The sequence below is a fragment of the Neopsephotus bourkii genome, unplaced genomic scaffold (genome assembly GCF_033783945.1).
Source record: "Neopsephotus bourkii isolate Nb327-2 ecotype Australia unplaced genomic scaffold, CSIRO-AGI_Nbou_v1 NB_1080, whole genome shotgun sequence".
NCBI classification, from domain to species: Eukaryota; Metazoa; Chordata; class Aves; order Psittaciformes; family Psittacidae; genus Neopsephotus; species Neopsephotus bourkii.
In genome coordinates this window covers 789625-801378 of record NW_026901568.1, presented here as the reverse complement: position 1 = coordinate 801378, position 11754 = coordinate 789625, and the positions used below count along the sequence as shown (strand labels likewise).

At 40.2% G+C, this 11754-nt stretch overlaps 1 protein-coding gene across 5 annotated transcripts in view; it reads right to left on the bottom strand.

Annotated features, from left to right (window-relative positions):
* Positions 1-928: 928 nt before the first annotated feature.
* Positions 929-11754, bottom strand: part of MITF (melanocyte inducing transcription factor) — a 98387-nt gene continuing 87561 nt past the window's right edge. For 3 of the 5 annotated variants that reach the window (XM_061362077.1, XM_061362081.1, XM_061362078.1), the window contains 5 exons: positions 8401-8518; positions 5246-5320; positions 4164-4239; positions 2626-2773; positions 929-1395 (listed from right to left, as the gene is read on the bottom strand). In XM_061362077.1, the coding sequence (XP_061218061.1) occupies positions 994-1395; positions 2626-2773; positions 4164-4239; positions 5246-5320; positions 8401-8518 (819 nt within the window). In that variant the 3' untranslated portion in view covers positions 929-993. The remainder of the gene's footprint in view (positions 1396-2625; positions 2774-4163; positions 4240-5245; positions 5321-8400; positions 8519-11754) is intronic. The other 2 variants (XM_061362079.1, XM_061362080.1) reach the window with 1 other exon arrangement.

Below are 11754 nucleotides of genomic sequence, written 5' to 3'. Positions count from 1 at the left end.
AATCGTTGCAATATTAAGAGGCAAAAAACCTTACAAATGAAATACAAATATATTTAAAACAAAAAGTTGAGGGTAACTAAGGAATCCATGCAAATCAAAAGTAACTGTACAATGCAATTTAAAAAGAAAACAGAAAGCCAATTAGATATGTACAACACAATGTGCCCAGCTGATAAAACACACTGATTTTTGCCCAAAGAGTTGATACCAACTTACAGTGTTCCTGCCTGGGTTGCTGTTGGCAAGTCATCATCGTGTTACAAACCAAAATGAAAATCTAAGAGAAAAAACTCGAACCATGATCAAAAGGAAAACCCAAATCAGCTCAGAGTAAAATTAAAGGGCACTCTGAGAAAGAGTCTCTCATCTCCCTGCAGTTTTCAGCAACAGCATTTTCTAGCACAATCGACACAATCAGGATGTCTCAACACTTTTGGTTTTTGTTTGGATTATGAGTGGAATAGGGTGGGATTTCTCCTCCCTAAACACTTGTCATGTAAAGACCAACATTTGAGGGACACTGTATCTTTAAGGCAGCACTATTCAATTCATACGATTACAAATTGGACTTTGTTGTTGTTGCTTCTTTACATTCTTTAACTTTACATTTTGTTTCCAAGTAAATAGGTTGCATTTACAGTTCTATGATTCCCCCCTCCCTCCCCCAGTAGAAACAGACTCTTCATTTATAATTCTATTGCTTTGAGTAGATTTGACCAGTTCAAAGTTCTTGGCGAATCCAGTTCACAGATACTGTACATATGCTGTACAATATTTTGGAGGCATTGGTAGTTTTAAAATAGAATATACAAGTTTTTTCACAAAAATGCTAAAAAACTCCTATATATATAATATGTACACACACACTCACACACACCGGGCTACTGATGAAGCACAAGGAAGGAAAATCAAAAAAAATCTACAAAAGGTAAATTATTTCATCTACTGATCAAGAAACAAAAAGCAGTTTATGAAAGATGTGCCAAGTATATGCTAACAAGCATGGTCGGTGTCCTCCATGCTCACGCTGCTCCGCCTGCTACTTGTCTTCGATGCTCCAGGAGACACAGAGGACAGTAGTGGGTCAGTCACTCCGACAGGGGAGAGGGTATCGTCCATCAAGATATCTTCCAGTTTGGATCCCATTTTGGCAGGAACACCGTAAGTGCCAGCTGGTTCAGTCACGTTTCCAAGGTTGTCACTGAAGGTGATGGTACCATCAGTGAGATCGAGGGTGGTAGTGCAAGACAGGTCTGTGTGGTGTGGCATGATGTCTTGGTTGCAGTTGTCCAGCACTGGCTCTTGTTTGATGACCCTGTTGACCATATCAGGGGAGCAGAGGCCTGTAGATGGAACAAGGGACAGTCCGTGTGCCCGAGCTTGCATCTCAAGTTCCTGTGAAGGAGGAGAAGGGACAAATTAAGAGAGAAATCTGAAAAAAAAAAAAAAAGTGTCGTCCTACACTCTTGCATACTGCAACTTAACAGTCTCCTCCTGCTGTACACAAACTGTTTCCTCCCTTTCCAGCAGCAACAAGTGCTTGCACCTTGAGCACTTCCACCCTGCAAAAGTTCACTTGACCATTAGTCTCTTGAAGAGGTGGGTGAACATGGCTCCAGAGAGGTTCTTCACACTTCCATTCAGAACCTACACCGCAGCCAAAACCCAGAGCCCTGTAGAACAGACATGTTTCCCCTTGGGCCCCTTCCCAAACCAGTGCCACAGCAGGTAAGTTTGGCATCGGGTTGGGGCGGGGGGAATGTGTGGAAATAGCAGAAGCACATGCTTAGTGATTTTTAAGTCATATGTGAAAGCACAGCATGTCTCTATGATGCTCGTACTTTTCTGCTGAGACACTGGCAGGGATATTTCTCATTCTACAAGTCTGGCAGAATTGTAAGTAAAGAGGTCAGCCAAAACTGAGCGATGCTATTCCTGCACTGAAAAGTTACAGGCAAATCATGAGGTCTTAAGAGTTCACACACAGCCTGGATTCTTTCAATCTTCATCAGAAGTTTTAATTCCACCATCACATTTAAACATACAGATGCACCTGACTGAAGACGGATAATAGAAGAATTCACTCAAATGCCCTTTCTTAAATGCAGCAGCAAAAGAGATGTTTTGCTTCTACTTATGCATTATATTAGGCAATCACATCACTGCTGTGATTGTACTGTTTCTGGATATTCCTAACACTAAGGTTGATTAAAAGCCTTTTTTCCATTTTCAAGCTAAAACAAGAAGCTTGTAATGGCACACTGCAAGATCAGCAGAGAAGGTGGAACAAAAAAGCACTCCTTTCATCAGCTAACATGCCAAAATTAGAAGTTCCTTACCCTGTGCTCAATCAGAATCAAGATAAAAAGGGAAAATACAGACATTAGATTATATGCTGCCAGGTCAATTTGCCATTATTCAAGAGTCTGGTTTTTATGTTATTTTGACTGAAAAAGAGTTTTTTTTCCCCCCAGAAAAATCTTGGCAGACATCTCAGCATTGGTCACCATGAATCAGACTGGTGGCTCCTTCTAACCCACATTCCTACAAACAAGCTCCAGTTACCATTACTTGCAGTCACACACTGCAACACCAAGAGCTTTTGCAGCTTATTTATCAGCAAACCTGTATTCTGAGTAGCAGATGCCTATTGGCATGTTCCAACTTCTTCTGTCTGTTCTCAAGCTCCTTTGTGCGCTGCTGCTCTCGTTGCAGCTTACGAATGTAGTCCACTGATGCTTTTAGAATAGTTCCCTTATTCCAGCGCATATCCCTTTGAAATCAGCACAAAAAGAAAAGTTAACACTATCAAGGAGGTTTTTCTTTTATAGGTACCAACTTCACATTGGCAGCTATGATTACACCTCATATATACATAACTCCTGGATAATATTTATTCCAAGTTCATGAATACAGAGAGCATTTGAAATGCACTAGAGGGGGCCCGAGTGCAGCTATTGTGAGGCAGCCTGCAGGACCCTGCAGCTCTCCAGCCCCTGCCTTCTGCATGGTTTGGGACCAGCACTGTGCAGAGAAACTGAAGACGAGGGGCTCCTTTCATTGCCTCATTACAAGGCTGATAGACAACAAAACCCCCCAGGACTTCTCAAACACTGAACAATTTACTATCTGGGTGATGCCTGATTTCAGCTGAGGAATTAGCACCATATATGACCTGATGCTTCTGTGCTAAATCACCTGAGGCGATGCCAAAAGGCTCCCAAGCAGCAGCGAGCAATAGTCATGGTAGCACTGCATCACAGCTGTGTTATGGTAGGAAGAGAAAAGCTCAACATAGCAGCATATCTGCAGTACTGTCTTCCTTGCCTTAGAGGAAGCTACAGAGCTTCTCTGGATAGTAGCTATGAGTTACCCCATAGCCTTAAAATAATTGAAACTCTCCCAAAAATCACAGGGCATTGATTCAGATTTCAGTGAGACTTTCACGCTCCAGAGCAAGGGTGCGGGGGGTTCCTTGCTTCTGAATCAGCATTAGGAAAGTGCTAAGACAAGTTAATAACAGTAAAATCACCTAGAAGAACTACTGAGAAATTATCACAGACACTAACAAGTTATCAGTGAACAGACACAGTTATATAATATAATATAAATAAATCTAATGCTTTATATTTTATTTCCTTTTTCTTGGAGGGAAGGGGAAATAGGATGACTTCTCAGATGAGCTGCCCTCCGTTTTCAAAGAAAGAAGGGTTGGTTCTGTCTTGCCAAGATATGGCATCTAATAAATTAAAAGAATCATTTAGCAAGACAAGCAGCCAGCTAGAGCAGTGAGATCACTCAGACTAAGGTTTTGCATTCTGACAACTCTACCTCTGGTAAGGCAGTCACTACCAGCATCAACCCCAGCCCTGCCAAAGCACAGGGTCCAGCTGGATGCTGAGCTGCTGCACAACAGTATGCCTGTTTTGTGACAAAAATCATCAAATTAATTTAAACTTAAGCAAGTTACAAAGGGAAAAATAAACCCCAAGGCTATCTTTAAAAAGTATAAAGCATTTCTACAGTCATGGAATGCCAAGATCATACAAGAAAGCCCAGGAATTTTGTTTTGGTAAATTCTTTTTCTCCCCTAAGGTGTTGTTGGTTTTTTTTTGGCTTTAAATATCTCCCTCCCACAGTCTCCTTGGGCACGTTATACTTACGGGTCATTTGACTTGGGTATCAAAGTGCCTAGTTCTTTTATACGATCATTAATATTAAATCTTCTTCTTCGTTCAACTTTAGGAAAAACAGCACAAGGGTTACAAGTAGTATTCATACTTAATAACAACATATAAAGTGCTTCGTCAAAGATTTCTTTAAGCACCTTTGAAATATTTGCCTGAAGCTTAAAATCCAGTGACAGAGTAACTTGATTTTGCTGTCCTACACATGGACACACTAAAAGACAGATGTTTTGTCTATAGTGTAAAAATGTGGAACTGCTGAAGTGGCAAAGTTAAGCAGAGACTCTAAAAAATGAATGTGTTAGCATAGGACTGAACCAAGGAGCAAATATTGCACAAATTAAGAGACAAAAATGTAGATGCTCAAGGCATCTCCATTTCCCAAAGCAGGAAAAGGAACAAAACATACAATCTCTTTTTGAAAGTAATCTTCCAGATGCAACATTCTGAGGATCCAAAAGTCTAACGTAAATACCAATTTTCCTGTGTGAACTCTTCATGCTAGGGAAAAGGCTTCTGAATTTGCACAAGGCATGAAACAGTTCCTTTTATCTACTTACACAAAATATTCAAGGACAACTTAAGGAACCTTTAAGTCATATGATGCTCTTTATTTTAAAATGTTCTTTTCCAATATGGAAATATGCATTTCCTTCAAAAATGGAACTCACAAAATCACCACACTGAGGGTGCACACTGATGTTTGAAGTCACAAACTGATCACATAGCTAAGATTTTAGATAAATTAAAAAAAGGCAGCCAAACTGTGCAAAGTGGACTTGTTAAAAGCAACTGGATCAACTGTTGTTCCAAATAATTCTATTGATGATGACCCCCTGCCTTATTGAAAAGAAACCAAAATAGAGTTTAAAATTCAATACTAGATTTAAGCATGTTTCACAAGAATTTGAGATACTTGGTTTATGGGCATAACATAATTAAATGGTACTATGTATTACATGCAGTGTCTCATTCAGATTTAAATCACCAGCATTCAAACTCTTAATATCTAAAATCATTGCTAGAATTGGTGCAAAATGCAAAGAATCAAAACTTACTCAAGTTGTGATTGTCCTTCTTTTGCCTCTCCTTAGCCAATGCTCTCGCTTCCGACTCTGTAGGAAAAATACATGCTGTGCATGTGAATGAAGTAATTAGAATTAAAGTAATTCAAACCCAATGTTTCAGCGTGTGAAGTATTTGCGCAGGAAGCCTGACTGATATTTGTCAAACCAATTATTACACCCATTCCAGTGAGTGAGAAAGGCCTGTGACTGCCACAACACAGCACTGGTGCTGAACTTCACCTGCAGAGCATCTCTTCCCACCCTTCCCATACTGACTTCCATGATGAGAATGTTTCCCACAGAGGCCCTGATTCAGCAAGGTATTTGAGGTCAGCACACTGCTTAAATCCAACATACCTTCTCCTATGATTATATACAGCAGGCATGCTTACACAGCACACAGACGCTGAACCAGAGGAACAGCATGCTTACTGCATTGCTACCTGCACAGGATATGAAGCAGTCAGGAGCCAGAGATTCTACTCACCGGAATTAAGGTTACGTCCCCTAGTAGCACATGCATGCACATCACCACAAGACTCGAGGTGTAACTTAAGTGACCTATTGAAAATACTGTATTTTCCAGCTATACTAACTGATCTTATTAGATGAAAAAAATGATGAAAAATTCAACACCTTCATTAGGAGTAACACTAGAAAACAATGGCCCTCGCTTTGGGCAAAGCAAACATTAAAATAACAACAACCGTGCTGCACATCAGTTGTCTCCTCAACTCAACACTGCTCTTAACCTTTCCCCACACATTTGTTATCAGACTTCAGCATGCGATAGTTCAGGCAAAAGCAAAACTATATTTGTTATTTAGAGTTCTCATTTGATCTTATGTTTCTTAAGCAATTTTAAGTATTTTCATATGTTTGCTCTACCCCTTTTAATTTCTGAAGTAGGTAATGTCATTAATCCTTGCCCTGTTGCACTGAAATCTCAAAACCAGAAAGCACTACTTGGCTTCACAGCAGGCCAGTGAGGAGGAACGAGTGTATGATCTATTATCACACGTTCCATTATGGAAACAAAACCCCTCAGTGACTCCAACACGTTTCTTCCCTGCATTATTTTATTTTTAAGGAATATGGATTATGCCCCACCCAGTTAAAAATAACAGGTGATAAGGGTTTCCCTGGACTACTGAAAGCTTACTACTTCACTGCTTAGAATACAGAGCTACTGCAGTATTACACACAGTATAACAAGTCATATCCTCTTCGAGGCTCCCAAAGGATTCCCAAAATGTTCAAAAGATCACTGCATGTGTTAATGAAATTTGGGCTTAATCTGACCTTGCCTTATGAAATAAGTATGAGGCTCGTAAGGTGAAAACTGATACAAACAGCACTCCTGGGTGAACAGGATTCCCATTAAATGCTTCAGTAACTACAGTTGAAAACTCAACAACTATTATGAACACCACATGATGGGATGAAAGATGTGATCTGGGGGGGGTGTCTTCATCATTTTGATATTTATACAGCAAGATGAAGAAAAGTTTCTGACAAGTGCTAGATTTAAGTATTGCAAGCTCTCTCCAGCCTAGCTCCAAGAGTAAAAATCAGGAAATGGAGAACCAAAAGGCTCCTGCGTGCGATAACATGCCGATTTTAAAATCGCTGGCTGTCAAAAAGCACAATCAAACAGTGCTTTCTGCAGAAAGGCTTGGCCAGATCAATGTCCAAATGACTGCTGTTAAATCCGAGTTTAATTCCTAAACCTCTCATAAATTACATGCAATCTGCTAGCATATATTTTGAACAGAAAAAGCACTTGCCTAAGTCATGTCTGTGTACAGGTAAACGTAGCATACAGACGTTAAACTTAGTTCTATTCTGATGCACTGGGGACCTCCATAAGACTGCTTCACGTACTGATTTCCCTTCTCTTGCTGCTTTCTTTGCCTGAAGTCTTACACAACCATCTGCAGTGAATCCAGCAGCCTGGGCATCCAACAAGTTGGATTTGCAGTCTACAGCCACCTTTAACTTTCTATAACTGGGGCAACGAAACTATCTGTAATGCAGAACTCAGAACAGTTCTCATCCCCTCCCACCCTCCTCTTTACATAGTACAAGCTTTTCTTTTTCTAGCAGCCACAAATCATTGTGCAGTTTGTGTGTCTTCATTTGGTGCCTAACTCAAATTTTGTGCCATCATATAAATGCAAAAATATCCGCCAGCTCAGAGATTTGGCATTTCCTCCTGAGAAGCTGACTCCTGGGCTATTAAAGCTGCTCTACTTAAATTAATTCCTGCCCAGAACCTGCTTTGCAACTGAGTCAGCCTGAGAGTTTTCACAACAGAAACACAGAAAGACTGGAGACAAGAAAGAAACTCTGCCTCTACCATACTACATACAGTATGATTCCTTGTTGGGCTTAAGAATAGCCATTTCTGGGGATGACTTTGTCATTAGTTATACCCTTTAAAGTGAAGGATAATAGCAAAAATAAAACATGCTTGAGAATACGGAACTTATTTCTTCCTTCCAACTATTTAGCTTCTGTACACATGTGCTTAGAGAAAGAGGATATTAATGCCCCCCTTCCCTCCACCTGCTTCTCAGGGCTTATTCACAGCAGTGCTGGAAGAACCAACATGACAAGAAATCTACTTCATTTTCATCTTAAGAGATACGTATTCTCCAGTGTCTAATTCTACATGTTGTAGGATCTAGGTGTCCATACTTCATATTACACAGGTTATCTGTTCATTCCTGCCCTACCCTGCTAGAGCAAGGCCTCAGCATGTAGCGTTCCTCAACAAGAATGCCACAGAAACTCCAGATATGAAACTTTTGAAGTTTGGTGTTGACAGAGCAAACAATGAGCCCAAACTAAAAAACAACTCTGCAGGAGATGCACAGAAGTTTCCAGTGACACAATGCTTTCAGGGTGCAGATCTGACTATAACAACTAGGGACTTTAACTTATCATGTCACAGTGAACACATGCATGCCCACACATGAACACAACTGCACAGCACGATAACACATCTGCTAAAAAATGGCCTGCAAAGCAAAAGGTAACTGTTCATCCATATATTCTTTCTCATAACAGAACTTATGTCCAATATCACCTGAATTCAAAACAATTATGCTATTACTCCAAGGTGGTATTTTAGATATATTTACCTGTGAGCTCTCTTTTTATATTAGGAAGATTAGCTGGACAGGAGTTGCTGATGTTTAGTCCTGGAGGAGGCATGCTTTGGTTGCCATAAAGGTCAATCAAATTGCCAGACACAGGCAACTGAAAAGATAAACAAAGAAAAATATCATTTTGTTTGTCCTTATGAAAGGCTTTGTACAGAGGAACAGTTAGGATCTGCTAAGAAATCTGTGCTCTTCTCCTGCAAACAGAGAGTGCAGTAAGGTCAGCAAAAGGTATGCACAGGCATGAGGAATAAAACACCTACATTGGGAAAATTCTGTTCTTTTTCATCACGAATACACAGAGGATATGCAGAAGAGGTAACATGCTGACAATACTGCTGTATTGTTGCTCCTCATTCTTCTGTGAAGCTATTCTATCTGTACCCCCATCACTTCTCTAATTCAAAATATCTGAAAGAGCCTACAGAGCTCTCCTGAAGGAAGCCCCCCTTCTTCCAGGAATATGTGAGTGAAAGTACTTAGCAAGTTGTCACATGCTTTAGGAAGAACACTATTTTCATGTGTTTGAAAGCTACCTACACAGAAAACATTTAAGCTTACTTTAACTTGTTTTTCGCCTTACGTAACAAGAATGTGCACCAGTAGGAGGAAGTTATTTTTATATTAAGTTTTCTCAATTACTTGTTCATTCTGCTATTCTTATTTAGGTATGTTTAAGAAAGGAGATTTATAGAGAAATAGGTTAGTATTCCAACAAGACTTACCAAAGCTATCCCTTTAAATTGAAATGTATTTAAAAACATTTACATTTGTCCTGAGTGGATTATTTTACCCATCTCTTATTTGTTTTCAAACCAGATTTTGAAGAGATGGGTATAAAACACTTTGATATCTTATCTGAGTGGCAATACTTCTTACCATTGTTGCTGCAAAGAAAACCCATCCCTCCAAGACACTGATCCTGCAGAGATTAGAGTAAGTATTAAACTTTACACCCATGTAAACAATGCTATTGAATACAATGGAGTGAGTCACAGCCTAGGCTGGTCCTTGCCAGACTGAGACCTAACAAAATTTATCTGCCATCTGGAGCTACTCAAGAAGCAAAGCTGATATGCAGCCATTAAAATACTGACAGCTAGAAGCCATGCTGATACTTCAACAGAGAGTGGCCAACTAAAACAAAGTCCCCTGAATCAATCTTTCCATGAGAGAGGAATAACATAACTGAAACTGAATTCTGAATTCTCACCAAGATTCAGCCTTACAAATCCTTGCCCTCCCTTTTGCTCTTGAGTGCAATATATTAAAAAATGAAAGGAGAAAAAAGGAACATCTATCATAAAAGCTAAGGTCACAGTTGTTCGTCACAGACTATGGACCCAGTTGTGACCTACCCACATTAATGTCAGGGTGACCACGGCTCTACAAGTTGCCCCTTGTATCTTTTGGACCCTCGAACGCATCCATGACACAGGCACGGCAATAGCGTCATACACCCTTCTGACTTGGATGTGCTTTTTCTATTCATGCTCCTAAGCATGGGGAGAGCACAAAGACCTTGTTTGTAGCTCAGGGACTTGAAGTTCAAAACCAGACATGTGAAACCTAATTAGGAATTTCAGGGAAATGAAATATGGAGAACAGTTAAGGTCACCAAGCTGTTTTCCCTGCTGCAAGATGAATCCTGCTTGTTACAAGTTCATGGGTTTTATTTCTTTTTCCACAGAAACACAGATTTCCATGTAAACAAATAGGACCCGTGTAAGCGGTCACAACATAAGGAGGCAGTAACACAGACAGCTGCTGAATGGGCACGCTGAAGTCCTGCAGAACTTGCATGCACCAGAGGAACCCAAACAGAAGCTGTGCACCAACTTGAGCACAAGCACTGCCAATGTAACATCAGCTAAATAAAGGAAGATGGAGGGAGAAATTTGCACTGCTGCTGAATGTTGCAGGCTTGTACGTGCACATGAATGCTTATCAAGGAAGCCTACATTAGATGTAGATGCCAACAATCTTGATTTGAACTCCACAGGTCAAAGCTTCAGTTGTAACTTTTACTACGAGTGTGACTACCCATATGGTCCACACTCGGTAGGATCCTCTAAGAGGCCTCTTCTCCAGGATGGCTGCAAATCACATCTTTGGGACTAAATTTATACAATTCCTTTCAAATTAGAAACATAAAGTGTATCCAACACATCAGCTCACCTCAAAAGGCTAAAACACAGTTAAAGGTAAGGTAAAACAGAGGTATATCCTCTGTTCACTATTATATTCCAGGTCCCAGAAGGATAAAATTAGTTAACTTGTAAGGTAAAACCAACAATCATTAGTGCAGAGTTTAAAGAACTGGAAAGGGGAGAGGATCCCTATGCTGTGGGCATTGGTTTGAGATGGACAGGTCATCAGAGCTGTGAGCACACAAAAGCAGGCACTAACCTGAAATGGGGCAAAAAAGCTGCCCAAAGAAACAAAAGTATCTTATGCATAATGCAGCAACACCTAGAATTTATTTCAAATGCTTCCTAGTGGAAGAAACTGGATAAACTTAAACGTTGTTTGCCAAAATTTCAGCTCTAATCTGCCTTCCTATCACTTCGCATCTGCTTTGCTTTCTTTATTAATAGCTGCTTTTACACACAGAAATTACAAATATGGTAATTATTACAGCAGATTCATCACAGTGTCCATTCAGGGGAGTCTGAGGCTTTCCTTTCTCCACTACTCCAACAAAACAAGCACTGACATTCAGGCCATATGGGCTCTGCATAAAACCAATGGGACCTTGATTGTGTGATCAGCAAGCCTGTTTCTAAGGTATCAGTGCATATTGAAATGGGTTCTGTTCCCCAGCTCATGCGGCCTACAGTGTATTGTGCTATTCCTTTATTTATAAGCACATGCTCCTCAACAACCCCTGAAATAAGACTCCTCTCTGGAGTTAACTTCCACAGGGATGTCACATTAAGAAGTGGAGATGCATGAACTCACACGGCTTGCTAGGATTGATTAGCTGGATGAATTAATTGTACTGTTTTATGCTAAGCTGAGATGACTTTACACACAGTACCTACCTGTTCAATCACTAGGTCCTATCTACACAGAAAACCTCTCGACAAACTAGTGACCATTCTGTGATACTCTTCACCACAGAAGCAAAGCCAGTTAACTTGTGACCCAATACCAAAGTTTACAAGCACTTCTGCAAGCAGTTGAGTGCAATGAGCCCTTTTCTATTAAGAGGTTCTTGGGAGTTTCCCTTAACTCACTCTACACAGAAATCCCTGATTTTGCTTATCAATTAAGTACTGTTAACAAATGTAACAAACTAGTCCTTTTGTTCTCTGCTGGTTATGGAACAAC